The sequence below is a fragment of the Falco punctatus genome, assembly GCF_963210335.1.
Source record: "Falco punctatus genome assembly, chromosome: 10".
NCBI lineage: Eukaryota > Metazoa > Chordata > Aves > Falconiformes > Falconidae > Falco > Falco punctatus.
This window is the reverse complement of record NC_137590.1, coordinates 15302648-15330101: the sequence shown is the minus strand read 5'-3', so window position 1 is coordinate 15330101 and position 27454 is coordinate 15302648. Positions and strand designations below refer to the sequence as shown.

The window sequence follows — 27454 nt, the reverse complement described above, 5'->3', positions numbered from 1 at the left end:
GGTCCTGCCCCAGCTTCAGGGGTCTGAGCTCAAGCTGGTGGTACCCTCACAGGATGAACACATCCCTGGGGAGCAGCAATGTCCCTGCTGGTCCCAGTGCCAAGGACAAGGTGGCCTTTTGTCAGCTTCGAGTGTGATGAGGCCATGTGCTCTGCGAGCTGTCGGTCTCAACTGCAGGTCAGGGTTAGGCCAAGCAGTGCCTGGCATTGGAAATGCCTCGGGCTGCACAGACAGGACAGAGTTAGGGGCTCTTACCTGACACTGAGTTCACGCTGCGGCAGCAACACAAAGACACAATGCAACCGGTATTAAGCATTGTCAACACCAGGGTCGTTTCAAGATAAAAAAAAAGGAAAAACAGGAATATTTTCCTGCATTCACATGTAGCCTTTTCCCCTTCTTCCCCTCCCCAGGTAAATGAAAGCCCACCCAAGCCAACCCCTCGCCTGGCTCTCAGCGATGCCCTGGGGAGGAGCTGCCGTGTTTGCTCACTGCATCATCCAGCTGTGAGCTCTCCTGGCCAGATCCCAAGGGCTGGGAGAAAGAGCCATCTCCCTCCTCCTGGCCTGTGCCCTGCGGCTGCATGCCCTCCTGAGCCCGGTGCTAGCGACAGTGCCAGGGCTCTGATCCGTTCTCCTGTGACCTAGGGGTTAGAAACCAACTTCCCAACCTGCCAGAGCTTGGGGCTGTAAATCTGGGCAGCAGGAAAGCCCTGACTGCTGCCTGCAGCCCTGCGGAGAGCAGGGTGCTCTGGGAGGGGGAACCTGCCAAGTCACCTTTGCTTAAAAGCGGTCCCTCCTAAGCAAGCATAGGTGGCACGATGCTATCGTGTGCCAGCTCATAGCCAGGGCTGAGTGGCTCCTGCCACCTGGGAGCTCAGAAAGGCCTGCAGGAATCGAGCCTTTTACTTTCAGGTGCATCCATCCCCAGGTCATGATCCTTCCACCTCCCAGGACATCACTCTGAGCATCTCCACAACTTAACCATCAAAGCTACAAACGTGGGGCAGGAGGAGGCTGTGCTGCTCAAGGAACAGCAACACACAACAGCATCATTTGGTCACTGGCTCAAACCACTGGTCAGGACTGGCCCAGGACACCCAGAAGACTTCGTTAAAGCTGGTGATGGGGAAGGGATGGAGCATGTGCCTGGAATTGGGGCTCAGCCTGCGCATCAAACATAAGACTTTGGTTTTTGAAACCCACGGGCTGCATCCAACACAGAAGTGGAAAAACGGGCTCTGGACAGAAAAGCCTGTGCAGCAGTGCCTGCAAAGGGGTGAAAAGGAGAAGCCAGAGCCAGAGAGCTGAAGTACTGCAGGGTCTGGAGCTGCAGGCAGGGAGGACACACCACAGATCACTGCAGGATGGTTGGTTTGTCCCCAGAAGACTTGCTCTCCCAGGGAGGGAAGGAAGCTGCTACTGGACCACAGCTTGCAGAGGAGCCTCGTGCTAACCTGAGCACAGAGATAAGGCAGTCTCCCTCACTGGAATGGAGGGAGAGCCCTGCAGCTCACACCCCTGGAGCACGGAGGGAAGCCAGGCTATTCCCACCTTGGCACCCAGAGCCTCCTGCAATGCCACCGCTGTGCAGGCAAGGCTGACCCCACCATTAACACCCAGAGGACCAGGGAGCTCTTACCTCTTCCAGCTGGCTGTGGACGTGCTGAACAATCAGGTCAATAGCCACTGTGTTTCCGCTCCCTGGAGTGAACCAGAAGCGAAAGACAGCCTGGTCAGGACCACAGTGCTAGCAGCGCCTGAAACAATCCTTCCCCACGCTCCCTGCCATGTTCAGAAACACACCGTACCCCTGCTTCCCCAAACAGCCCTTTCCTAGCAAAGCAGGAGACATTCCCGCTTTTATTAAATTCTTATTTAGTATTCTATTATTGAGCATCTACAAGTTGCCTCTAGCTTTTAAATTGCTAAGCTGCAGGAGCCGGTAGGGCAGGAGATGGGTTAAGGGGAAGTGCAGACTTTCCCCTAGGAACCTGCTTTTGGCCCGTGTTTGCAGATACTCAGCTAGAGGGACCTTTGCTTTGGCACGGGACAGCCACTCTGTCCTCATCAGCTGGAGGGCAGTGGGACTGGCCAGCAGAGCTGAGGGTGGAGGGACAGGGTCTCTGAGGTCCCACTAAGGACTGAGCCCCGCGGCAGCTTGAGGCAGCCCTGGGCAGGTACCTCGGGGGACGACGATGTCGGCCAGTCGCATGGTGGGCTGGATGTACTGGTCGAAGGCGGGCTTGACGAACTTGTTATACTGCTTGATGACACCCTCAATGTCACGACCACGCTCACTGATGTCCCTGCGCAGGCGACGCACCAAGCGGATGTCCGAGTCTGTGTCCACAAATATCTTCAGATCAAGGAGCTGAAACGTGAGGGGAGGGCACAAACCCCACTGGGTCAGGTGTATAACTCAAACCGACCTTCTCCAGCCACGAGAGAAGCTGAGCCCTGTGCACAGCACACCACCAGTTTAGCAGAGCTCGGCTCAGCTCTGCTTCGGCCTGGAGGGAGCTTTTCCTCCGCAGCCCCTGAACTTGAACCTGGCTGGCACTGCAGATGCTGCAGCCAGTCCCTTGCTGACACCATGCCCCTTACTCTCATGCCCCTGGAGGCCTGTCCTGCTCCAAACCCTGTCTCCACTTCTGTGCAGCTCCAACACTTTGTCTGGATGTTATTTAAGAGTGAGGAGGAGCCAAAGGAAGTTAATGCCACGACGCAGATGAACAGGTTTAACCCAGGAGCACCGGCTTGTTAACGCTGGAAGGGAGCCAAGCACAGCAGGTCAGCTCATGACACTGCCCCGAACTGCCCCAGACAAGAGCAGGGATGCTCAGGGAAACTCCAGGGGGATCTACCCAGCTGTCCACTGGAGGTCACCGTTGCTCCAGGAAAATGCAACCCAAATGCTCGCTTGGCAGGGAAAGAAACTTTCTAGACCGAGCTCGAAGTTTCTGCATGGCTCACTCCCTCCCATAGCATTTTTCATGTATCCAAATAATTCCCAAGAAAGCCTCAACACTAGGAACACCAGGCTTTGCGCAGTCAAATGACAGCAGACTTTCCTTCTGGCTGCGCAAGCTGTGGCATGTAGCGTGGAGGTGGCTATTTCTAGTCATATTTATGCAACACAACTGCCAGGGACCAGGTCACCACTGGGCTCCTCGTTCCTGGGAATGAATGGCTGAGATCAAGGTCCCTCATGAAACGCCTGATCTCCGCCAGGGGCTCCTCCCTTGCTGCTACAAAAATCTGGACTATTTCTTCCACACGGCGAAGTGCTGCAGCAGCCACTGTAACCTGGAGAAGGTCACCCCCCTGCTGCTGAACCTCAGAAGAAAGCACGCTCCCACCATCTCCTCGCGCTGGCTATGGGGGTGGAGGGCTGGTTTGTAGAGGCGATGCTGAAGCACTGCTGGAGGACAGGGTCCCATCCAGCGCTGCACAGGAGCCCCAGGGCACCCGGGAGTCTCTCTCTGTGCTGTGACATAAGGCTGCAGAAGAGGGGATTGCAGCACTCACACCTGTTGGGCTTCACCAGAACTGATTCTAAGCCCTTCCTCACCTTCAGGAGCTCCTTGTCTGCGAATGCCATGATGCCTTCAAAGATAATCACGTTGGCGCCATACAGGGTTTTCTGTGGAGTCAAAATGGATGGGGTTAGACACAGAACATGTTCATCTCGGGGAATCTCTCTGGGTTGTTAGTGACTGCAGCAGCTCAGCCTAAAAATGTGTCCTGAGCCAGTCACGGAGCAGAGGGCAACTGCATGAGTCTGACTGCAAAAGACAGAGGCTGCAGAGGTCTAACTGGCACCCTCCTCTCCTGCCTTGGCAGTCTCCCCACCCTGAGTCCCACCCTTCTCAGTGTCCCGTACCCATTCCTTCTTCCGGCTGTGGGTGGTAAAGTCATAGATGGGGATCTTCACGCTCTTGCCTTGCTTCAGCTTCTTCAAGGTGGCAATGATGAGGTCAAAGTCGAAGGCATCGGGGTGGTCAAAGTTGAAGTCATTGCTGGCTGCCTGCTCCTGCTGCTGCTTGGTCAACACCTGTGCACAGAGAAAAAGTTTGTGCACACAGCCGTCACCACCAGCAGCATTCCCTCACCACTGCCCTGCTCAGCAACCTCTGCCCCTGCTCCAAGAACCATCTGAAGGGGAAACCATGAGGCCATCACTAGATCCACGCTGCGTTTTCCCATCAGGGGGTTATGCCAAGGACATGGCAGCCCCAGGAGCCTGGCCAGGATGACACACAGCCTCACCTTGTAGAAGGAGTCCATGGACAGCAGAACCACCCAAGGGACATCAAGAGCCTCAATGATCATGGTGGCCACTGTGGTCTTCCCAGAAGCGCTGCCTCCTCCCAGGCCTGCCAGGGAAAAGGGGATGAAGTCACCAATCCCACAATCTGCCTTTCTAGCCACAGGCTAGAGCCCCGGTCCTGCTCTGTTACACTAAATTGGAGGGACCTCCCAAGAGGGAGATCAATAGGCACTACAAGAGCAAGATTACCCTTGAAAATGTCAAATGGCATGAACTGTAACTGCCAGCAATGCGCACAGCAAAAGTGGGAAACCCATCGTTAGATGGCTGTGTAACAAGGGGAGAGCTGACATGAGAACCAGCCTAGACTAAATCCCTGGGAACTCGTGACAACACAGACAACAAAAGTTGAGGGAACAACAAGCAAAGACTGCGGTCTGCTCAGTGCCTGCTATAATCGATCACCCCCATCTGCAACCTCTGAGCTTCTGCCCGACCCTACAGCCTGCCCAGCATTGGTGACTCTCCCTGCTCCTGGCCAGGCTGAGCAACTCACAGCTTGGAGTCTGGAGCCAACCTCAAGTTTCCAAAGAGGCTGTGGGGCAGGATCCCCCCAGCATCCCCTGGAGAGCCGTGGGGCAGGCAGCATCGACACTGCCTGCGCTAGCCTGCGCCAGCTGAAGTGCAGAGGTGGGACAGAGCCCGGACATGCGCTGCCTCTGCCTACCTATCACGAAGGCCTCTTTGGACTGCGTCCCATGCTCGTTGTACCATGGTGGCCGGCCAGCTGTGTAGATGGTCCTCTTGCTGGTCCGCAGCAGAGGTGGCTCGGACTTGCACTGGCTAGTGGTCCGTTTTCGGGGTGGCTTGGTGGAGCCCACTGCAGGGTACAGCCGGTCTAAGGATTCGGCACTGCTGTTGCTGGGGATGGGGAGAGGAAGGAGCTCAGTTACTGGTGGTGGGGAAGGGCCAGCGTCCCTGGTGCGTGGGAGTGGGGCCTCTGGGGGATCCCACACTGTACAGGTGGGGGATGCAATGGAAAAGAGGGAGAGACAACCACAGCCCTGCTGCGGCACTACCAGCACCCACACCTCTGTGACCCCAGGCAGTGGCCAACATCAAGGAATTCTCCCGCAGGACCAATTTTAATCTGGAAAAGGTGTAACACAGGCATCGCTTCCCACACACCTACTGCTTGGGGAATGTCTGCATTACACAAACACGCCAGTGAGCTCTGGAGCACTGAGGGGAATTACTACAGAGGGCAATAACCTGTCCTAACGTGCAGAGGGACCTTGCTGGTGGATGGAAGCCAAACACAGGGGCTACAGCTCAACCGCCCTTGTTCCCCCACGCACAATCCCCTTCCTCTCCCCACTCTGAGCGCTCCGCTCCCACCCAAACTTCTAGTTCTCCCACCCTTTAGGCCTGAAGCCCCTGGGGACAAGCCAGGCCAGAGCCCAGCAGCCAAGCCGTTTGCATCTGCTCTGTGGTGCAGCCGAGCGGAGCACGCCAGAGCCCCGTAGCTGCTAAATGCCTCTCTCTTATCTCCCCTCCTGCCGCAGCCCTGGGGAGGGAGAGGAACAAACCACCCTCTGGAGCCCTTTGCGAGCAGCGCTGGAGGTGATAAGTGGCCCCTGGCCAGGAGATAAGCCGCAGCCGCGCTGCTCGGCCAGCACAGGGATGGGGGAGGATTATTTATACCAGCTCCTGCTCCTCCCCGCTAGCTGTTTCGCTGCCTCGGGAGAGATGTCTCCTCCCTGTGAGAAGGTGCAAAGGGCTCTCCCTGCTCATTCTTGCTTCTCTCCCTAGCCGTGAACCAGGCTGGAAATGAAACCTCTGCAAGGTCAGAGAGCCCTGGGCACTGAACGCTCCAAACACGGCACCGTTTGGTACAGCCCAGCCGAGCTGGTGGGGCTTTCCTCCCTCTCTGTTATTTTTTGCTCTTGAAAGGGCTTAAACTGCAGGGCTTTACAGATTTTGGCTTGATTTTAAGCTGTTTTGGTATGAAGACTAATTCCCTTCCTTCCCCTAGCCCTTTTTAGAACAATTTAGATAAAGATCAAAATATGAGACCGACCATCTGTACGTAAAGCGTCCCAGCAAACCTCCTCCCAAGCACAGCGGGATGCCCCTGGCACACCATCTCTACCTCCAGCACTGGCACATCCCTGTGGAGCCGGCAACAAGACAGCAATTTGCCTGGCTTTGCTGGACCCCTTAGCGAAAGGTGGGCTGCAGCCTCTGCCCCTGTGCCCGGTCATCTCACACCGATGCTGACCTACACGTGGGCACCTACAGAGCCACCCCGCAAGAGCCACTAACACGCCATCCCTTGCATGAGCCCATCGGCACGCAGGGCTGGCATCGAGCACCGCCGGCCTCCAGCTCACCCGAGAGCCATAAACACCCCAACCACTGCTTTTAAAAAGCAACATCAGGAGGTGAGACCCATCGGGAAAGTCTTCTGGGGTTTCTTTCTGTGCAAGGATGGCTCCTTCCACCAGAGAAGCTGGAGAAGCAAACCCAGATGGGGTATTTCGGTCGCCTCTCCCACCAGTGATGCTGCAGCAATTAGCCACCGCGTGCTATTCCCAGAGCTAGGCTGACATCAGCCGACAGTGCCGGTGCATAAACAAAGTCATTTTGGCTTGATAAAAGCAGAGATGACAAAAACACAGTTGTTTACCAGAAAATAAAACGGTTCCTTTCATCTATGTCCCAGCCCCTCTCCCGGGACTGCGGTTACTCGCGAGCCATGCTGCTGGCACTGCTGCTGAGGGCCGCTCAGCTGGCTTTCCTCTGGGGATGCACACCCATCTCCATGTGACAGGCAAGTTTTTCAGGATGCTCTGCTCCTTGGTGGAACGCAGTAACTTTGGTGTAACCAAGCTCTCCTGTGCCAGCCTCCGCCCACAGATCCGCGCACTGTGATGCTGACCGAGGCCACGATTCCCAAAGCGATTCAGAGTTGGGCAAAACTCTGGGTTTTGGAGCTGGAGTGAGATGCTGACCTCTGCAAGGTCCGCTTGCTGCTGCCTTCGATCAGCACCAACATGACCCAGCTCCTGGCAGGGACAGGGATGTTAGGACCATGATGACTCTGGCTGTGCCCAGAATTACAGGCTGTGGTCAGAGCTGACATCCCACTTTCCCATGTGTCACCCGTCCGTTCCCTGGGGTGCCTGCAGGACACCAAGTGTGCTGGCACAGAGGGAACCCACCCTGGGCACTGCCGTGGGATGCAGGGACACACACAGGGATGCAGCAGCAGTGCAGGGCTGGCCCTTGGTGAGAAGGAGAGCTCTCCCCTCCACGCATCTGGGGCCACTCAGATGCAGCACTTGAATCCTGTTCCAAGAGTTGGCCTGCTTTGCCTCTTTTCATCCAAATACTTCTGGATTTTCACCTAAATCCTGTTTCTATAGATATCTATCTATACCGTCTGTATCTACACAAGAAGTAGATACTCTACACCTCCTAAATCAATGTTTCCCATGATTTATTTCCAATAAGCACAGCCGTGGGGAGGGCTGTGGGGCTGTCCTGGAGTTCTGCAAAGGTCATGCATTTTCTCCTAATGTTACACTTCAAGATCTGTAGATGTTTTCCGTTGCTGCCTTTGCCAGGAAGGGCCTGTCCTCCCCTCTGAAGGAACGGCTGATCCCAGCCCTCTCACAGCCATCTCACTTGGCCATTTCTTCCTACCACTTTTTAAAAATTCCATGCAGCAGCAACAAAGCCCATGCAATGCCCCTACCCACAAGGCAAGGCCCCCAGAGGAACGGGACTCTGTTTATTGCCAAAGTTAATGCCACTGCTCCAACCAAAGGATGTTCTTGCCCCACGCAGACCTGCCTCAGCCTTCCCAAGCACAGCGCACCCGTTGGGTTTCAGGGGCACGATGCCATAGTAAGGTGAATATGAAAAAAAACATTGCCCTGGGCTTGGTAACCCCTCTCCTGCAAAGCCTTCCTGGAGGGCTCGGCTGCCACCAGCTCCCCGCACACTGTCCCCAGCTTTTGGGGATGCGTTGCCTTCCCCACAGCCAGTGCTGGAGCCTGCCTGCGCCCCTCCACCAGGAGGAAGCCTGACACCGCAGGGATGCCCGGCGCTGGGGGCTGCTCCCCGAAGGAGCTCGCCAGCCTCGCAGATGCAGTGGCACAAATGAAGGAAGTGTTTTACTCCCACTTACCCCAAGCACAGCTTTACTGGGGTGAGAGGGGGACCCCTCTCCCTTCCCCACCGCCGCTCCCATCCCTGTGCCCTCTGTGCTAAGGCTCTGCATCCTGCAGCCCTCTGGGACCCCCGACCATCCCGGATCCGTGCTGGGCTGGGAGGGGAAAAGCAGCAGGTCCCAACAGCTCCCACAGCCAGCAAGGAAAAACGGGAAAGCCCCCAACCTGAACCTGGAAGCAAAAAGGAGAGCACATCCTCAGCCCTGGCCCTGTAAACTACACGCCGACTAAGCACCCGCCCTGCACATCCCCACGCCAAGCCCCCCACAGCCTGCCAAACGGCGCCAGGCTGGCTTCATCCCATGGCCCAAGGGAAGCTGATCTTTCCCCCAGCTGCTCCCTGCACTTTTGAAGCCCTCAGCTGGCTGCGAGCTGGGGACTGGGACCGGGGGACCAGGACCAGGGCTAGCGAGGGCTTGCTCCAGCAAGCCCACGGACTGAAAGCAAACAGGTGAAAAAAAAGTAAAAACCCACCCAAAACCAAAGGAAAGGAGGAACTCACCTCCCATCCGGCCCGAGGGCCCAGCAGCCTGATATACGGACGCTGGAGAAGGCCGGGGGACTGCTCATGGCCACCCCGCCACGGAGCAGGAGGTGATGCCGGGTGTCACCCCCTGTCCCTGCCCGTGCGTCAGCTCCTGTCCCCCAACTTCCCAGTGCTACCGAGGCAAGGGGGCAGCTGTGCCAGCGGGGCTCCCTGGGCGAATCTCAGTGCAAGGAGCCATGCATGGGAGTGTGTCCCCTGGCACAGGGACGGTGGGCTCCCAGGGGGACAGGGAGATGCAGACCCCCTACCGCAGCAGATCCCGGGGGGCTCCGGGCTGGAAGCTGGAGGAAGGAGAAAAGAGCGCTGCCAAGGAAGCGTCTTTTGCTGGGAGCTGTGGAGCGGTCAGCACGCATAAGAGGATAGCTTAAGCTAGAGATTACGTTCATTACCTGATATTAATAGCACTGGCTTGATTAAAGAAAAAGCGGGGGGGTTGGGGGGGCGAAGTGACACCTCCCCTCACCGCCCCCTGTGCAGGCAATAAACACTGGCCCCCTGCGCCTCTGCTCCCTGGGACGGGGGCTTGCTCTGCTGCCTCGGAGGCGGGGGGCTCGCCAGGGCAGCAGGGAGGGCAGCTCTGCCGCCCACCTGGTAAGTGTGCGGCCGTGAGCACCGGTGAGCTCCAGCACCGGTGGGGAGGGGGCTTCAGGGGGGCAGGAGGGGACGGCCGCGGGGCAGGGATGGAGGGGGTACCCAGCCAGAACGCTTTCAGCCGATGGAGCCGGCTGGGGCTTGGGGCTGGGGTGCTGCTGGCCGTGCCAGGGGTTTTGGTGTGGGACTCACCCCCTCCCTTAGCACCCAGCGGTGGGAGGTCTCGCCGCGAGCCCCCCGGTGCTCAGCTCCCCTGGGAAGAGTTGCCCCTTGCCGTCCCCTCAGCCCTGGAATAAACAAGTGGATGAAACTCAACACCCCGGGGCTGCGGGAGGCTAAGAATAACGTCCCTGCCTGCTCGGCCCTGCGATCTGTGCTCTCAGCCCTCCCCTGCCAGCTGCCCGCTGCCCCCCCGGCCATTCCCGCTCCTCTCCCAGTGCCAGGCTCGCCAGGGAGGGCAGGGAGCCCGGGCACCCAGCACCCCGCAGCCCTGTGAGGAAGCCAAGCAGCAGCCAAAGGGCAGGACACCTGGCGAGGGGTGGGAGATGGCCGGTAGGTTGGCAGAGGGGGTCCCAGGCGGCCCTGGAGCACAGAGGGCAGAGCGGCACCCACCGTGCAGCAGGTGGCTGGTGTGGAAGGGAGGAGGTAGCAGAGGGCACACCAAAACGCCAGGACTCTGCCAGGGATACGGCCCATCACAACCAGGTCCCGCTGCCACCGAACGAGCCCCCAGCCCAGCCTGGCACTGCAAGATGAGAGTTCAGCTTTGGCACACCCACCTCCGACGGGGTCCAGGGAGGATGCTCACCCCACGCTTAGCATCAAGCAGGGCTGAACGCCTGGCAATGGGGCCAGAGATGGGGAGAAGATCCCTTCCTCCTCCTCCCTGAACACCAGGGCTATTCCAGGGACACCTGCTGCATCCTGGCATCCTCAGCAAACCCCGGCTGAACACTGGGCATGGCCACAGCAGCCCCCTCCTGCTCCTGTCCAGCAACGGGACCCACAGGACAGCATCACCCTGGAACGTGTCTTGAGTGACTACAGCACTGACGGGAACCAGGGACAAGGGACTGGTCCCCAGACGGGGCCCACAAGAGGAGGGTTTCAGAGGTGACCCGTCCCCAGTTCGAGCTGCAGCTGCCGCCCCAGCAATGCCAGGGAAGTGAGCGATGATCAAAGGAACCGTTGCCATCCTGTGATTCCAGCACGGACTCCCCTTTCTCCACAAAAGCTCTTTCAGAAGTTTAAAAATAAAATTCTCTTCCGCAGCAATTTCTATTCTTTCTCATTAAAGAAGCAAAAAAGAAAAGGGACAAGGAACTTGGCAGCGAGGAGCCCTTGCCCTCGCCAAGGTGACGTTGCTCCTTATCGCACGCTCCCCGGTGCCTTTTTTCCTGCCTTTGTTTAAAACATCCAAGCGACGGGAGCAACTCTCCCAGCCGCTCACCTGACATCCCAGGTGGGACAGGAATCGCCCGCAGCGGCTCTGAACCCCGGCAGCAACCGAGCCTTCCTCCCAGTACGTGCTCCTCCACAAATCCCCTCCGCTTCCCAACTCCCAGTTTCTGAGCTCTTGCACAAGCCAAAACTCCTGGGGTTTGGACTTTTTTCCTTCCAGATGATTTTTAAGCACAAATCCCTCCTCTGTAATTGCAGCCTGGATTTAAAATTGGGAGAAATAGGGGTGCAGGCGCAAAGGCTGGGGTGCCCTTTCCCTTCCAGCGACGGAAAGCTGCTCAGTGGGTTTTCCTTGGGATTTAAGGATGGAAACCGAATTGCATGTGGCTTTTCCACGTTTGGGTGCTGTAACTTGAATATTGTCACTGGATCTGTGTAAAAGCCCAGGACACGCCAAACCCACAGCAAAGGGGTGTCTGGCCCTGTGGGAGAGGGTCCCTTGCCCAGCTCCCACCCCTGCGGGCAGCACCCATGGGTGCACAGAGTCCAAACCTGCCTCGCTCCACCTTTGTTGGGCCAGACCCATGCGTGCCCTTCACCTCCTACTGCACCTTTTAACTTAAGCCGAAAGCGGACGCGCTGCAACAGCCTGGTGGTGCAACAGCCACGTGGGGCCCAGCGCCAGGACTCCCTGGCCAGGGACCAGGTGGGCAGCCCAGGCCGGGGGATGAGTATCGTGCAGGGAGTGCACAAGGAAAGGCTTCAGGAGTCCCAAAGCCTTGGAATGAAGGGACCCACCCAAGGGATGGAGGAACCTGCACAAAGGATGGAGGAACCCATCCAAGGGTGGAAGAACCTATGAGGAACCCATCCAAGGGATGGAGGAACCTGTCCAAGGCATGGAGGAACTTGCCCAAGGGATGGGGGAACCTATGAAAAACCTGCCCAAGGGATGGAGTAACCCATCCAAGGGATGGAGAAACTTGCTCAAGGGATGGAGGAACCTATGAGAAACCTGCCCAAGGGATGGAGCAACCTATCCAAGGGATGGAGGAACCTATGAGAAACCTGCCCAAGGGATGAAGCAACCCATCCAAGGGATGGAGGAACCTATGAGAAACCTGCCCAAGGGATGGAGGAACTTGCCCAAGGGATGGAGTAACCTATAAGAAACCTGCTCAAGGGATGGAGAAACATACAAGAAACCTGCCCAAGGGATGGAGCAATGCTCGCAAGGGACGGAGGAGCCTGCCGGGATGGAGGAACCCGCCTGCCACCCCACTACCAGCAGCTCCAGGTGTGCCAGGACGCTGCCCAGCGGCCCCACCACGCCGTGCCCACGCCGTGCTCCTCTTGCAGCCCCATCAAACATCGCCCCTGGCCCTCCCCAGCCTGGCACCCAGCTCTCCCACTGCCCCACCCCGGCCAGAGCTGCCACCAGGCACCCCGGGCCGCCGGCACACAGGCTGCTCTTCCTGCTCCGTGAAGGACCCCGATTCCCCAGGAGAAAAAACATTTCCCTCTTCAAACCCGATTATCTCGCTGCTGTTTGCCCGGCGCGAGGGCCTAACGAGCCAGCCCCACCGCTCCACGCGGGAAGGGGGTTCAACACCCCCATTCCGCATCTCCTGCCCGGCCAGCGTCACCAGCGGCAGCTCCTTCCTCCCCTGCTCATCCTCACCCTCGCAGCTGCCTCACACGAAGGCGTCACCATCGCCGCCCGCATTCAGCTGCCGAAACAGGCGGGTTGGTTCGGCATTGACTCGGTTGGTGCCACGGGGATGCCGGGGTGCCGGGGACTGCCCCCCCCCCCCCCCCCCAAGGGATGCTCGCACCCCTGCAACCATTTGCCACATCAGCAGTGCTCTGGTGATGCTCTGGGGCTAATTCCCGGGTTTTTGGCGTTTGGGAGCGGTCGTGCTCCTCCATGCCTGAGTGTTGCGCTGGAAAAAGTGGGAAATAGTGGGAAAAAGCTGAGTGTGGGGGGAAAAAAAAAATAAATTCCCGAGTGGGTTTTTTGGGGGAGTAAATTTGTAGGTTTTGCTTGCCGGTGCTGATGTATGTGCCGGCTGGGTCGCAAACGGGCGCTGCGGTGCCTGTGCTGCGAATCGAGGGTGAAAAACAAAAGGGAAAAATAAAAGAAAACGAAGAAATTTCAAAAAAAAAAAAAAAAAAAAAAGAGGAAATAAAAAAAAAGGGGGGGTAAAGAAATTAAAAAAAATACGAATGAGGAAGAAAGCTAGTTTGGAAAAATGATGGGATGAAGGGTGATGCTGCGCGGTGGGATGCAGGAGTGTCGCTTGCTGCGGGGAGGGGGGGGAAGCAAAGGGATTTTGGGGGGGGAAAGGAAGGAGCGATGGGATCGGGAGGCCCCACTCGCGGAAGTGGCTTCGTGGGACGGGACCGGCACCGCAACGCCCCGGAGCCGCCGGTCCCGGCGGCTCCGGGGCGTTGCGGTGCCGGTCCCGTCCCCGGGGGTGGGGGTGTTGTAACGGGGGGGGGGGGGTCTTACCTGTCGTGCGGCTCCGCCGGAGCCCCCTCGGCCACCGGGGCCGCGGCCATGGTGCTGCCGGGGAGCGGCGGGGGCGGGCGGGGAAGCGGCGGGGGCGGCGCTGCCGCGGGGCTCCCCGGGACTTGTAGTGCGGGGGGCGGGGCGGGGGGAGGAGGAGGGGAGGGGGTGCCGGGGGGGCAGGTGGGTGCTGGGGGGTATGAGTGGGTGCTGTGGGTGCGGGGGGGGCAGGTGGGTGCTGTGGGGGAAGATGGGTGCTGTGGGGGCAGGTGGGTGCTGTGGGGTGAAGATGGGTGCTGTGGGGTGCTGTGGGTGCTGTGGGGGCAGGTGGGTGCTGTGGGTGCAGGTGGGTGCAAATGGGTGCTGTGGGGGGCAGATGGGTGATGTGGGTGCAGGTGGATGCTGGGGGGGGCAGGTGGGTGCTGGGGGGCAGGTGGGTGCTGTGGGGTGCAGATGGGTGCTGTGGGGTGCTGTGGGTGCTGTGGGTATGGGTGGGTGCTTTGGGGTGCAGGTGGATGCTGTGGGTGCAGATGGGTGCTGTGGGGTGCAGGTGGGTGTTGCAGGGACAGGTGGATGCTGTGGGGGGCAAATGGGTGCTGTAGGGTATGAGTGGCTGCTGTGGGGTGCAGGTGGGTGCTGTGGGGCACAAGCGGGTGCTTTAGGGTGCAGATGGGTGCTGTGGGGTGTAGGTGGGTGCTGTAGGCCTGAATGTGTGCTGGGGGGGGCAGATGTGTGCAGATGGCACGGGAGGGTGCTGTGAGCACGGGGGGTGCTGTGGGGCAGCTGCCCAGGAGCACCCATGCCCAGGAGCCAAGGGGTGCAACACCCAGCGCCCCACACCCCGCAGAGCTGGGGGGCTGCGGGTGGCCCCGGGCTGTGCAGCAGCCCCTGGGTGTGGGGAGCGCAGAGGTGGGGGGTCCCGGCACCCCGGGTAGCAGCAGCGTCTGGATTTACTGGGCATCACGCTCCCTTCTCGCTCCTGGGGTCCCCCGGGGCTGGGGTTTGGGGGGGCCGGGGGTTGGGGGCCTGGGCAAGCGCCGCTCCCACGGTCCCCATCAGGCCCTGGGGATCCCAGCCCACCCCTCGGGAAACGCGGGGTTCACGGGGTGACCGGGCCACCGGCCTCAATCCGGTGCTTACATGGGGTCGACGCCAAAAAAGACATCAGGAAGCGGAGCAGGATTCATTCCCACGCTGGGGTGGCCGGGGGGGCCGGGTCCCACAGAGCTCCCCAGAGAGGGGAGGGCCCGTGCTGGATGCGGCCCCTGGGGCTGGGGGCTGCTGGGGGGCATGGGCGCCTCGGGGGGGATTTTTGCTGTGAGAGTGGGGGCGGCCGAGCATCACCGGGGACCCCGCGCCCCATCCCCACACCCGGCTGTGCCGCCGGGAGGGCTCCTCGGCCACCACCAGCCCCCCCCCCCCCCCGGGGGGAAGGACAAACCTGGAACCCTCCCACCGAACTGCAAAATAACGATGATAATAGTAATAATAAAAAATCAATAAACATTTATTCGATACAGCTGTTTTTAATACATACAGTACATCGAGTTACCCCTCCGCGGTGCTCAGCGGCGCAGCTCTCCGCGCTGCTGGTACAGTACTCTCCAACTGAGGATTTGTCAATGATTAACAAAAGAACAGATCGTCACAAATCGGGAGTTTATTATAAGATAGTTTACTGTTAAAACAATTTTATTTTTTTTGCAAATAAACACTTTTTAATATATATATTTATATATTTATATATATGGTTACAAGTGATAAATTGAAAATTCTTTTTTTTTTTCTTTTTTTCCATTGTAATTTTTTTTTCCCCAAAATACACTTATGCACTAATAACTGGCATCGATGAGAAACATTCGGATATGCCGTGGGATGGGTGTCACGAGGAGAGAAAGAAAAGAACAAAACGCTCCCAACATCCGTGGGTGCGAGGGTGCTCTGGGCTGCCCCCCCCGCTGGGGCTGGCCATGCCCTGCGGTGCCGGGGGGTTCGCCCACCCGCGCAGCCCCCCACCATCCCAGCCTCGGGGACGGCTCCACGAGGCTCTGCCGTGGGCTTGCAGCCCACCTGCCCCGACCCCATGGAGGTTTAGCCCTTTCCTCAGGGATGTGGCCAACAGGGCGGTGGGTTTCTGCAGCGGTGGAGGCGTGGGGGCCGTGGGGGCCGTGGGGCCATGGTGTCATGGTCCCCGGGGTGCTGTGGGGGCAGATGCCAGTGGGGGACGCAGTTGTAGGAACCCCCCCCACAGCCTCCACTGTGCCCCGAGCCCCCCTGCACTCCCTTTTACCTACCATGAGCACCCCAAGCCCCCCTGGGCAATGGGCTGGGACTGGGGGTGCCACCGTGCCGCAGACCCCTGCCCCCCACTCCCCTTCACGGGGCTTTACATGAACCGTAGGTTATTCCCCGCTGCCGCAGGGGGTGCCCTGCAGCTTGGGCCCATGGCGGGGCAGGGGGTGCCAGGCCCGGGGGTCCCACGCTGCCCAAGTCCCCGTGGGAGAGGGGACGGCAGGGGAGAGGGCACGCTTGTCCCCTGTCTCGCCCCCCCCCCCATTAAGGTGAGCTGCTCCCCTGGCCGCCGCCTCGCTGGGAGCACCTGAGCCAGCACAACCCGCCGGGCTCCGGCGATGCCACCCCGGTGCCGCGGGGCAGGCAGCTGCCCGTACCCCCGGCATCGCCCCGGAGCCTTCCCGGAACAGGCAGAGAGGAAAGGATGGCTCATGGAGAAGGCGGCAGTGGGAGAACGGATTCCTCTCTGAGTGATGACTAGTAGGGGAAAAATACTTTTTAAAAGGAGGGAAAAAAAAAAAACCCTGAAGATTTCACTTTTTCATAAAAATTTCCATGTGCCCAAGGTGCTGCTGTCACATCTCCCAGCTCTGAGGGTGATGGGGGACAGCCCCCGCACCGGGACTGCCGTGCCCACCGCCCTGAGCCCACCACCTGCCCCGAGCCCCCAGACTGTCCCCGTGGTCCCCTCCGGGATGGTGTCACCCCCGCGAGGCCACCGTGGCTGTCCCCACTCCTCCCAGGACACGTGTGTGCCGCTGCTCCCGTTACTGGAGCGGTAGGATGGGGTTTGAGCTGGACCCCACGACGACCCCCAAGCCAGCCCTTCCCCAGGTCTCGCCCACCCCCAGCAGCCCGTGGCCGAGCTCCTGCACCGGGGCTTGCCCCCAGCACAGAGCACAGTGCTGCCTGAGAGTTTAATCAATGAGAAGCCGATTAATCGCATGTTAATGAGAACTGAGCCCCGTGCTGTCCCCGAGGAGAGGCAGCGGGGATCGTAAGGTCAATGCCCAAAGCGGCAGCCCAGGCCACCCGCATCCCCCCTCCCCGGGCCAGGGCACGGAGCTTTGCCAGGGGCTTTCCCCCACGGTGGGACATGATTTCAGGATCCAGTGGCTCCCTCTGTCCCTCTGTGGCCATTTTGGTGCTGAACTCTGTGCCGGGTCCCCAGCTCTGCCTGCTCCACACCTCCTGCCGCTGCCTACACCCCCCTGCCAGCCATGGCACGTCCCCCGCGCCACCCGAGCCCACCTAAGGCGTGGGGTCCCTCCTCACCAGCCCCCAGCGGCTATTGCTTCGGCCGGTGCCATCCCACAGGCTCAGCACAGCAGGATGCCATCGCCCAGGACAGTGTCCCTGCCATGACATCTGGGAACGCAGGTCCTACAGTTCCTGGAGCTCTCCACCCTTCCCCAGGGAGGCAGGATTTGCACCGGTGACACCACCAAAACAAAGATCGGTGACACGATCAAAACAAAGATTGGATGAAGCGCCAGCAGCGAACCGGCAGCGACTGATTGAGCGTTCTCACTAACTGCTTCCAAGCCCGGCACAACCAGCAGCCCCCAGGCGGGTCCCTCACCCCCAGCCCGTGGCCAGCTGGCGGCTGAGCACACCGGGCGATGCCAACGGTGGCACCCGGCTGCCGGGAGCCATGGCCGGAGCAGCAGCACCCACTCCCCGAGAAGCTGCCCTGGCTTTGGACACCGCTGTCCCCTCCCTCCCTCCGGGGCTGTCATAACCTGCCAGCGGAGAAGGACATTAATTATTACTGAGCGGCAACTTGGAGCAGGGAAACGATACTGAACCTGCAGCGGGCGGTGAAGAGCAGTGAAGGAAACCGAGGGTTGAGGTTTTAATTGATAAAAGTAAAAGCAGAAGCTCTCCTCCCCCCGATGCCACCTTCCCAGCTCTGCACAGGATAAAAAAAATTGAGTTAAGGTTTTCTGCTCTGTTACTGAGAGAAAACATGCCTGTTTCCCAAGGACCGAGGTAGCCTGGTTTTTGTCTGGAGACAAGACATATCCCGGTCTGGGGATGGCTCCCTCCAGGCCGGAGCGAGGTGTGACGACGGGATTAGTACAGGTGCAAAGAAAAGCCCGGTGCAGGAGAACAAGCAAGGGACAGCGACAGCGCACCATGCAGGGACGCTCTGTCCCCCCAGGGAGATGGGCACAGGCTTGGATGCATCTTGGGGGAGGCGAGGCTCACCCCGTGGCGGGTCCCAGCCTGGAAGGACAAGGTGAGTGCAAGGTGCCTGAGCAGCGGCTGGGACTCACCCGAAAGCAGGACCCATGATTGTCACTTGATGCTGCCCACCGTCCCCGCTACACACCTCCTGCGGCCACAGCGGGGTGACCAAACCCCACTGCTCCTTCCTGGGCAACCAGCACCTTTGGGACGGGGCATGAAGGGGACCCTGAATCTGCCAAGTGGACCCCCCGGTGCCGGTCAGGCGGCTCAACAGCTGCTGGCTCACCCTGACCCCGCGCTGCCATCGCAGCATTGCCGCTGCTCCGTCTCCATTTGCAAAGACAACTCGAGCACCGAGGCACCGCTCCCCCACCGCACCCCCTCCCCGCGGTCTCACCGGGATGCTCCCCGGTGCTCACAGCATGCCAACGACTTTCGGTTAAACCCTCCGACCTGACCCACCCTACGGCAACCCCCTCTCCCACTGACTCCCGGGGTGCTCACACCCCCCGGCCCTCGCAGCCGCAGCCATCTCGGGGCGATGCTTCGCCAGCCCTGGCCACGCTCCCTGCCCGCTCCTCTGCCTGCACCTGGCACCGCCGAGACAAATCCCTGCACCAAGCCGGCCGCAACGCCAACACACCACGGGCCCGTCCCTGCCGAAGCAAGTCTCCTCTCTGCCCCAGGCCGCGGGGAAAGCGCTACCAGATGCCCCACAGCATCCGCTGCCAGACCCTGCTGTCCCCCTGCCCCTGCCTGGCCGCTTGCTCGGTTCAAACATCTTTGGAAACATCACCCTGGGAGCAGGGATGCAGGCGCTGCCCGCACCAGGAGGCTGGACCCACCGGAGGCTGCCCGCACAGGTGGCAGCGCAGGTGCAGACAGCCCCCCGCCCCGGCACACAGCCGCGGAGAGACCCCGGCCCGGGGTCCCACTGCTATTGCACTTTTCTTTCGCTCAAGCGTCACCAGTTTGGCGCAGGGGCTATGACAGGGGGTCACGGGCAGGGCAGGGGGGACAGCAGGGTCCTGCCGGGCAGGGGCGCGGGCAGAGGGGTATGTACAGGGGCAGGGGGTGCAGAACGGCCCAGCTTGCTTGATCCTGTTTGTTTTCCAGTGTGAAACAAGGTCCGTAACTTGTTTAAAGTGGTTAATTGGTAGTTTCAGTCTCTTTTTTTTTTTTTTTTTTTTTTTTGTAAAAAGGGGGTGAGTGGAGGGTGGGGGGGTGGGGGGGATGGGGGAGGACAGAAAACCAGGAGAGACCCCCACCCTGTTACCCTGGGCTGTAAACGAATCCTCGGAGATGAGTCTCTGAGCTGCTCATTTCTCAGGCATCTTACTGGCTCCTCCCTTCCGCTGGCTCGGGGGCTTGGGGACACGCTCATCCCCATCGGGGCTGCCTCGGGGGCCTTCCCAGTGCTCAAGGGTTTTCTTGTGATTAGTCTTTGCTGCCACGCTCTCTTTGCCCTTCGGGGACATTTCTGGAGGCCTCTCTTTGGGTTTCCTCCCCCTTTTCTTCCCGCTTGTGCTTTTCTTTTTCTCCTCTTTGCTGGAAGAAAGCTGTTCCCTGCTTTTCTTTTTCCGGCTGGCCTCTGCAGAGGTTCGGAACCAGTTCTGTGTCCGCAGGGTGACACGGGGGTTAGTGACCATCCTGGGTCCACGCACCAGCACCGGCACGCACAACCCATGCCCGAGCCTGGACCACCCCATGCCCTGCTAGCATCACCTCCCTGAGGGCAAGCTGGCCAGCTGCAACCAGCCTGGAGGTGTTGGGGACCCAAAGGGGGACAGGGAAGTCCCCCACAAGGCTGCCACCGTATTGCTGATGCTGCTGGGAGCTGCTGCGCTCCGCGCTTGGCAGACAGAGATGAATGGAGCAGAGCAGCCCAAGGATGGGCGACTTGGAGCAGGGACCAGCCCAGACCAGCCCCAGCTGCTTCCTTACCTCCGAGTGAGCCTTGATGATGTGGTACTTGACCCCGCTCTCTGAGCTGAACTCCTTCTGGCACAGGAGGCAGCGGTACTTGCCCACTGAGTGGTCCCCCTGCAAGACAGAAAGAGCATCCTCCTGCAGCCCCAAGCAGAGCTGAAAACGCCCTGGAGGGGTGGCTCCCCCCACCCTGCTCCCCCCTGTGAAGGGACGTTGATGCAACAGAAAATAAATGCTCGTTTCTAAACCACCAGATCTCTGCCGGCCCTTGGTTCCAGGCCAGGAACTCACAACTGCATCTTCTGCTCTGAATTTCAGCCCGCGCCGGTTGTGTCACAGCAATGTTGGTGGCGCTGGCTGTCGCTGCACTGGGCCAGGCATCAAAGCGCTGGGTCCTACGAGCTCGGAGGGCGGCGAGCGGCAGGTTTTGCTGCCTGTGCATCCCCAGCACCGGCTGGTACGTTACCACTGACACCGTGTGTGTTCCCGGGCATGTGGGAGGCTGATGGGGCCAATTGCCCCATTTCTTCACTGTCAGATTTGTGATCTCCTGAGAATGAACCACCACCTAATTTATGTCCAACAGACTCACCTAATTTTCCTTTAACGCTGTCAAAGAGACGCAGCAACTGCTGGATTTCTGTCATTAGAGCCCTTGTGGGGATGACTGATCTCCTGGCTCTGCCACAGTTCACGGCACAGGGGAGATAATGTGCTCTCTACTGATGAGGGGTTTATGGATGGGCCCCTCCAGGCGATATATATGCTCCCTGGGAATTTCTCCATAGCTGGCTCCATGCTGTAAATCTGGAGTTAGACAGATTTTTCATTTCGGGAACAGGCAGGATGCAGGCAGGCCCGGGCCGGCTGCAGGTTGGCTTCAGAAATACTCATGCAAAAATCACCTCGGTGCATCAATCCCCGCTGAGGACAGGGTGCTGCCTGGGAGCATCCTCCGCTTTCAGTAAGGCTTGATGTGTTTCAACCAATCCTGCAGGATTTTACAGCAGAAATCACAGGCCAGCTCTGGAGGGGCTGTGATTTACGCCAGACTTGGTGGTGCACGTGTCCGTGGCCGAACTAAATCCTCTGTAAGGGCAAGAGCCCCGCTGATGGCTGTGCCGGCGGGACACAAAGCAGCAAACTCCCCCAGTGCCGATCCCCAACACTCAGTCCCGGCTACGCCAGACTTGCCGGACCTGGAGGGTGCAGCTCTGCGGTTAAAAAAAATGCTCGTGCAATTGCCCAGCTGCTTTCTGAGCACAGAACCAGCCAGAAAATGGCTCCGTTTTCTCTCAGAGACCGTTTGCTGGTGGGCTGCCTGGTGCTGCACGCTTTGCAAAGGAACTGCCCTAGTCTCCTGTGTTTGCACTTTTATCCTGCATAAATACAGCTTCTTCTGCCGGATCTCTGCAGCCTATTTTCTAAATGATCTCATTAAGGCTTGATGTTCCAGCTAGTGTTGGAGGAGCGCGGGAGTTTGTGTTTTTAATAACCACGGGGTATGTATTGGAGCTGCCTCCTGGAAGCTCCATTCAATGGAAGCTGCAGCTGGAAACGTTTCAGGGTATAAAGCTTTACCAGCTCTTACTCAGTTCCAATTTGAGGGACCTACGCTGAGCTCCCAATGCCTCCCCCGTGGCAGCTGCAGGCCACCAGAGCTCACTGCAGCCAGCAGTGTTGACGCTTTGTCGGGAGAGAGGGACTGGTCCCTGCAGAGACCGGCCTCAGCTCCACCTCCACGAGGCACCGCACCAGTGTCCCTCCAGCTGGGGAAGCTGCTGGGCTTCCCGAGGTTCTGCAGGGCTGCCCAAACCAACAGAAAGACTCTCGATTCCCACCTGCCTTGGGAAATGTTCGGCTTCCAACGCTCAGCTCCCTGGTTCTAAGCTGCCGCAGTCGATGCGTGGCTGCGTGCAAGGTGCTGGCCACGCTGGTTAGCCGAGGGCTTGTGTGAGCGACTCGGGGCTGCAGGAGCCACGCTGGGTGGGGGCTGCTGCAGGATGGGGATGCCGAGGCGGGAGGATGCGAGGCAGGCAGGCTTGCTCCCGCTGCCACATCTCCGAGGCACTTTGTGTCAGAGGTCTGGGCTCTGGGGTGAGAAATCTGCGCTGCAAGACCTCTCCTCCAAAGCTGGGGTGGTAGCTAAATCCTCCCCATCGCGTCTGCTTGGCTCAAGCCTCTCTGCCTTCATTTGTCCATGGCTGTGGATTTGATCCTGCTCAGGAGGACGATGCTGAGGCTGAGCAGCCGGACCGGGATGGCGCAACAACGGGGCTGAGCGGTGCCAAACTCAACAGGCAGCAGCATTGCTCGCCCAGCCCTCCCAGCGGCCACGATCCTTTAACCTGTACTGTTGTCCCTTGGCCTGCTGCTTCCAAACGAGCCAGGGGGGAGAGAAAACCAAAACCCAAGCCCACACCTGAGCCGAGGCTGTAAAAGGAGGGACCCACCTTGTTGCAGTTGGCCAGGTGAGCTTTCAGCCCTGAGACGCTGGAGTAAATGGCTTCACAGCACTGTGGGAAGAAACAAAGCAGGGTTTGCCACAATCCCCCCTCGTCTCCATGCCTTCCTCTGCGCCGGGGCCAGGAGCCCGCTGCGCCAGCAAGGCCACCGGTCCAGGCTCAGCAGCGTGAGGTTAATGCTCTGTGAGATGCGGAGGGCTCTGGTCACACGTTTCCTATTAGTGCTAATGGGAGTCATGTGGCCACATCCCTCTGCAACGGGCTGAAAAATGTCTCTCCTCAATGTCTCCGTGGAAAACGTACATTTGTGAGCAGTCGGGAGGTCCTGCTGGGCTACAGGAGTTCTTGGAGCCACAGCAGACGCTTAACAGAGAAGAGAAATCACCCGGGCAGCAGCATGACCAGTTTCTGAGCAATGTCTTTTTCAAAGTGCCTGTGTATGACATTAATTAGCCAGCGCGTCTCCCCCCGGCCTTGTGGTAACAGCCTCGTTCAAAACTCCCATTAGCAAGGCTTTGTTTCAGATGATAAATCAACAGCCCAGGATGAGGGTGGAGTTCACCTCCCCGCCAGCTCAGGCCAAGGCTGCGTTTTACAGCAAGATGAAGTGCACGCACCACGTCCCCAAGGTCTTTGCCTGTCACAGGGCTTTAAAAAGAATGGCTTAAAACCAGCCCCAGCTTTAGTCTGGGAAAAGCAGGTTCTCTGCATAAAAAGGCTCTTGAGCACAGAGTGTGCAGCCTGCGCCTCGTCCAGATCTCGGGAGCTTCCCAAAGGCAGCTTCAGAGCCTGAACCATCAGCCCAAGGGCACCCGGGGACAGGGTGGCCCAGTCCCCGGGCCCGGTGGCTCAAGCACACCAGGACGGTCCCAAAGGTGGGACACGTTTCAGCCAGGCACAGCAGCAACCCCAGGGAGAGGAGGCGGAAGCGAGGGTCTGAGCATCACTGCCAGCTTCACCTAGGGCCCAACAAGAACCTGGCTTTGGTGGGCTTCTGCCCCAAAACCTCCCCCCTCCTCCTGCAGACCGAGACCAGCCAGCCTGGAGAACAGAGACAGTCCTTACGTTGTTGGGACAGTTGATGCGGCCCTTCTCCTTCACTTCATTCTTCCAGTTTTCCAGCAGCCTTGGATTGAGCTTTGGAAGCCCAGGTCGGGTGTAATTGAGCTGCAAACAATACAAGACATTAGCAGAGCTGCACACGCCAGCCCAGTCCTTGGTGGAGTCCTTGCTCTTCACGTGGGTCTTGCCTCCCCCCAGGAGAAGTGAATCGGAGCCGAAAACTAGCTGGGGGGCTTCCCCCAGCAATGCCACCTCCCCCCCCCCCCCCAGGCACTGCAGAGCAGAGGGGTGGCTCTGCCCGCCGCTGTGCCCCTGGCCAGGGGGCAGCTGGGCTGGGGGGCAGGAGCAGGGCAGGAGCCCCCGGCACCGCAGCCACTCCACACAGTGCTGGCAAACAGGAGAGGGGCTTCTGCTCCCGGGTCTGCACCCCACCGCGGGACCAGGCCTGCCCCGGTGCGTTTGGTGCATCGTGTCGGTGTGGCCCTTCAGCCGCGTTTCATAACCGGGAGAATAAACAACGCCGCGCGCTGGGCAGAGGGGATGGACGCCAGGAGCCTCCATGGCTGCCTTCCACCCATGAATGGGCACAACCCGCTAAACAATGAAAGGCTCTTGTGTCTCTGCCTCTCCTTCTGGCAGGGCTGCTCTTTCCAAGTGCTTTTAATTACCACTTTATTAGCGACTTTGAGGTTTAGCATAGCAGGCCGGCCTTCCCAACTCCATTTCTGCCTGTTCAGCACAAGCAAACGCGGCTGCGGCATCTCTGTGTCTCCCGCCTGCCGTGCTTGGCCCTACCTGCGGGCTTCGTCCCTGCCTGCCACCGTGCCACCACGACAAGGTCTGCAGGGGACACCAGGCTGCTCTGCCTGCAGCCTGAACTGCCGGTCTGCCTGCTGCACCACCGCATCAGCACGATGCCCAGCCCAAGCCAGCCAGCTCTGCCAGAACTGAGGGATGCTGCTCGGGTCCCAAGGCCCAAACTTGCCCCAGGGCGAAGCAGAGCTCGCACACAGCGAGGACAGGCGCAAGGACCACGGATGCTGCTCTCCATGGGCACCTCTGAGCGTGGGGCACAGCTGCATCAATGCATCCCTGCTGGCCAGGGAGGATGCACAGACAAGCAGTGCTCCCAGAGGTGCAAGCCCAGGCTCTTGTTTTTGAAATGTGCCCCTAGGACTCGGAGCTCACCGTTCTGACACGGTAGAGATGCAGCTGGCTGGATTTTTTTTCCAGCTATGAGTTTTCCTGAACGTGCCAATAAAGCTGCAATTCGCCTTTGTCCAGCTCTTCCAAACAGGCAGTTCCCAAACCTCCCTGCAAAGGGGAGCGCCCACTGAGGGCTTGGACACTGACCACTCTTTTCCACTCAAATTTAAGTGATCCACAAGCCCGTGCAGCCCCCACCTCAGCACGTGGCAGGGACCGCCGGAGAAGAAGGGATCCTGGGGAGAGCCAGGGTCCGTGGGAGTGGCAGGGGCAAAGGACCTTGCAAAACGGTGCTACGAACGCTGGTAAGGACGGATGTGGAAAAATCCCCCAAGCCCCAGCATGCTGCTATTCCGTCATGCTTTGCGGCTGGGGGAAGATGCCAGCAGAGCTCTTTGAAGCTCTGGGATGGTGCATCTACCAACTGCTTGGTCCCCCACCCGGGGAAGGCAATGCCACCTCCAGGGGAGAACACAGGAGTCTTTTTTTTTTTTTTTTTTTTTTTGTCATTGATACTAAGAGCTGGGATGCCAAACGGCCTCCTTAATTAAAAACCAATCAATCCCATGAATGAGCAAACACTAATGGTAACCGCACACAGCCCCAGCAACAACCTCTCCCTCCATGCATCCCCAGGGAGTAGATGAGGGGGGATGTTCAGAGATGGGGACTCTGCTGCTCTGGCTTCCCACTCAAGAGAAAAATCCCTCCCCACTCTCCTCCAACAGCCCTGCACAATAACATGCAAATCCCATGTCTTCCCGGGGCGCTGCGGTTCTGGGAATGTCAAAGTCATCTTTATGTCTCTATTAAGAGGGAGCCCCAGGCATGGAATATTTTTTTTTTCCATTTATTTTCCTCAAACAGCCTGTAAGTGAAAATCTTCATGGCCAAATAATTAAACGACTACAACTGGTTTTGGCTGCAGCCCATCTCTTCTGAACAGTCGAAGGATGCTGGGGTGGGAAGGCTTGTTTTCTTTGACTGACGGTTTTATTTAATTAACTTTCATATTTCAATCCTCTGCACTCCCTAGACAGCTCTCCCCTTCCCCAAAATATATCGCGGTAAATGAGAACCATGCAGGCTGCCTCGGCCCTGGCCAACAAGCACCCCTGGAAGCTTTACCGAGGTCCCCAGTGCGAGGCACAGCTCTCCCATCACCCTGTGGAAACCGCGGCTGGTACCGGCCGGGAGACGAAGCCAAAGCACACCCAGGGGTGCTGGCCAGCAGCTGGGTCCCATACGTGGCTCCGGGTGGCTGGGTCACACCATGCCGGTGCTGCCGAGCCCAGGGAGGAAGGACAGACATGGCCTCCCTGAGCTCCGGGGCTGCAGCTGGAGCTGGGCTCCGGTTTGGCCCACCAGTGACGTGAGTCCGCAGGGCTGAGCCTGGCTCCCGCCCCATCGCAGGGCTATCGTCTTGGGGGACAAACCTGAGCCAGGCTCTTCTGCTCTGGAATTTATCCTGGATCCAGGATGGGGTTTTCTTAACTCGAGCCTGGAGGTGGCTTTTCCCCTTTAGCTTTATGACTATGTCAGCTCTTTGCTCCAGGCCCCCATCACCCTGCCACGCGGCAGCCAGGCTCCATGGGGATGTGCAGCCTCCGTGGCTGGCCCCAGCCCTGCAGCTACACTCAGATCCTGAGCTGTGGGGAGGTGACCGGGCCTCCCTTGCAACCCACAGAGGACCTCTGCATCCCTCCCTGTGCAGCACGGTGGCTGCCTGGGCTGCGGAAGCCCACCACCGTCTCTGGCACAAAGCTCGTGGCACCTTGAAACAAGCAACCCCTGCTCAAACTCTACAGGGAAAGCATCACACCATGAAACTTGGGATTTCCATGGCATTTTCTCTCCTCTCATCCCTTAGATGCCTCTTCCCTCTGCTCAAGGAGGTTCTCTCAGTTCGGCCTCCAAAATGGGGAAGGGCATCACCCCCCGTCAGATCCCAGAGTCCACCACCGCCTGCCCACGCCACCAAGCTGGGAACCTGTCGGTCTCTCACTTCTTCTGCGGTGGCCCCAAGACTGCTCACGGGCAGGCGATGGCCCCAGCAACGGCCTGAGGAGGTTGAGGACCGGATTCATCTTCATGGAGCTTCTGGAAAGGGGATTTTTCCCAGAAAAGCAGCAGGGGTGTGCCCTTCCCCATCTGACATCCCCAGCAAGCAGCCGTTGTGAAACACTCCATCTGTTTCAGCTTATCCAGAGGCAAATAAAGATCGGAGCGAGAAAATAAGACTCCAGTGTATATTTAGAAATGCTGGATTTGGTTAGTGCAGAATGAAGGCAGCGCAGGGCCTGGGATTGAGCAGCAATCGTTTATTCTAATGCCATAGCTTTGGTGCGAAGGAATCCGTCCTCCTGGGGAAAGGCGAACACATCCCACCATGGGCCACCAACAGGATCCAAACCCAACATCCCTCTCCCCGGCTGGGACTGGTTGCCACGTGGCCATAAGGGCAGGCCACGGTGCGGGGGCTGCAGTGGGACCATGCCTGCCAGGAGGCTGTGAGCCCCTGTACCCCATCGGCTTGCTGAGGAGCTGTTTGCCTTCCCCTGTGGAAAAGCTTTGCTGCCTGGAAAAGGGATGGAGAGGAGGGATGGCTTTCTTCATCAGCTCCCTTAAAAACCACGTTAACTGCTGGGACCGTGGCGGTAACTGGACAACTCGGGGACAGAGCGAGTCCTGTGCTGCAGCAAGCCCAGGTTACAGACCGAGCTGGAAAGCATCTGTCCCTCCAGGACCG

At 59.0% G+C, this 27454-nt stretch overlaps 2 protein-coding genes and 2 long non-coding RNA genes across 17 annotated transcripts in view; 2 read left to right on the top strand and 2 right to left on the bottom strand.

Annotated features, from left to right (window-relative positions):
- The window catches only part of UCKL1 (uridine-cytidine kinase 1 like 1), a 34131-nt gene extending 20486 nt beyond the window's left edge, over positions 1-13645 (bottom strand). For 2 of the 6 annotated variants that reach the window (XM_080405770.1, XM_080405769.1), the window contains exons 1-7: positions 13562-13645; positions 5000-5193; positions 4272-4378; positions 3886-4056; positions 3574-3645; positions 2184-2373; positions 1642-1703 (exon numbers count right to left, since the gene is read on the bottom strand). In XM_080405770.1, coding sequence (XP_080261896.1) covers positions 1642-1703; positions 2184-2373; positions 3574-3645; positions 3886-4056; positions 4272-4378; positions 5000-5193; positions 13562-13611 — 846 coding nt within the window. In that variant the 5' untranslated portion in view covers positions 13612-13645. Of the gene's footprint in view, positions 1-255; positions 273-1641; positions 1704-2183; positions 2374-3573; positions 3646-3885; positions 4057-4271; positions 4379-4999; positions 5194-8467; positions 8682-9012; positions 9318-13561 lie in introns of those variants that run through there. The other 4 variants (XM_080405766.1, XM_080405768.1, XM_080405765.1 and 1 more) reach the window with 4 other exon arrangements.
- Positions 9478-10923, top strand: LOC308070965. The gene is made up of 2 exons (XR_013930943.1): positions 9478-9648; positions 10046-10923. It is a non-coding gene; the product is annotated as an uncharacterized lncRNA (long non-coding RNA).
- A 79-nt stretch (positions 13646-13724) lies between the features above and the next one.
- Positions 13725-17330, top strand: LOC308070320. The gene is made up of 2 exons (XR_013930703.1): positions 13725-13761; positions 14089-17330. It is a non-coding gene; the product is annotated as an uncharacterized lncRNA (long non-coding RNA).
- ZNF512B (zinc finger protein 512B) overlaps positions 15045-27454 on the bottom strand; it is a 38313-nt gene continuing 25903 nt past the window's right edge. For 8 of the 9 annotated variants that reach the window (XM_080404016.1, XM_080404020.1, XM_080404021.1 and 5 more), the window contains 4 exons: positions 23503-23604; positions 22426-22488; positions 19988-20086; positions 15045-19656 (listed from right to left, as the gene is read on the bottom strand). In XM_080404016.1, coding sequence (XP_080260142.1) covers positions 19363-19656; positions 19988-20086; positions 22426-22488; positions 23503-23604 — 558 coding nt within the window. In that variant the 3' untranslated portion in view covers positions 15045-19362. Of the gene's footprint in view, positions 19657-19987; positions 20964-22425; positions 22489-23502; positions 23605-27454 lie in introns of all 9 variants that reach the window. The other variant, XR_013930702.1, reaches the window with a different exon arrangement.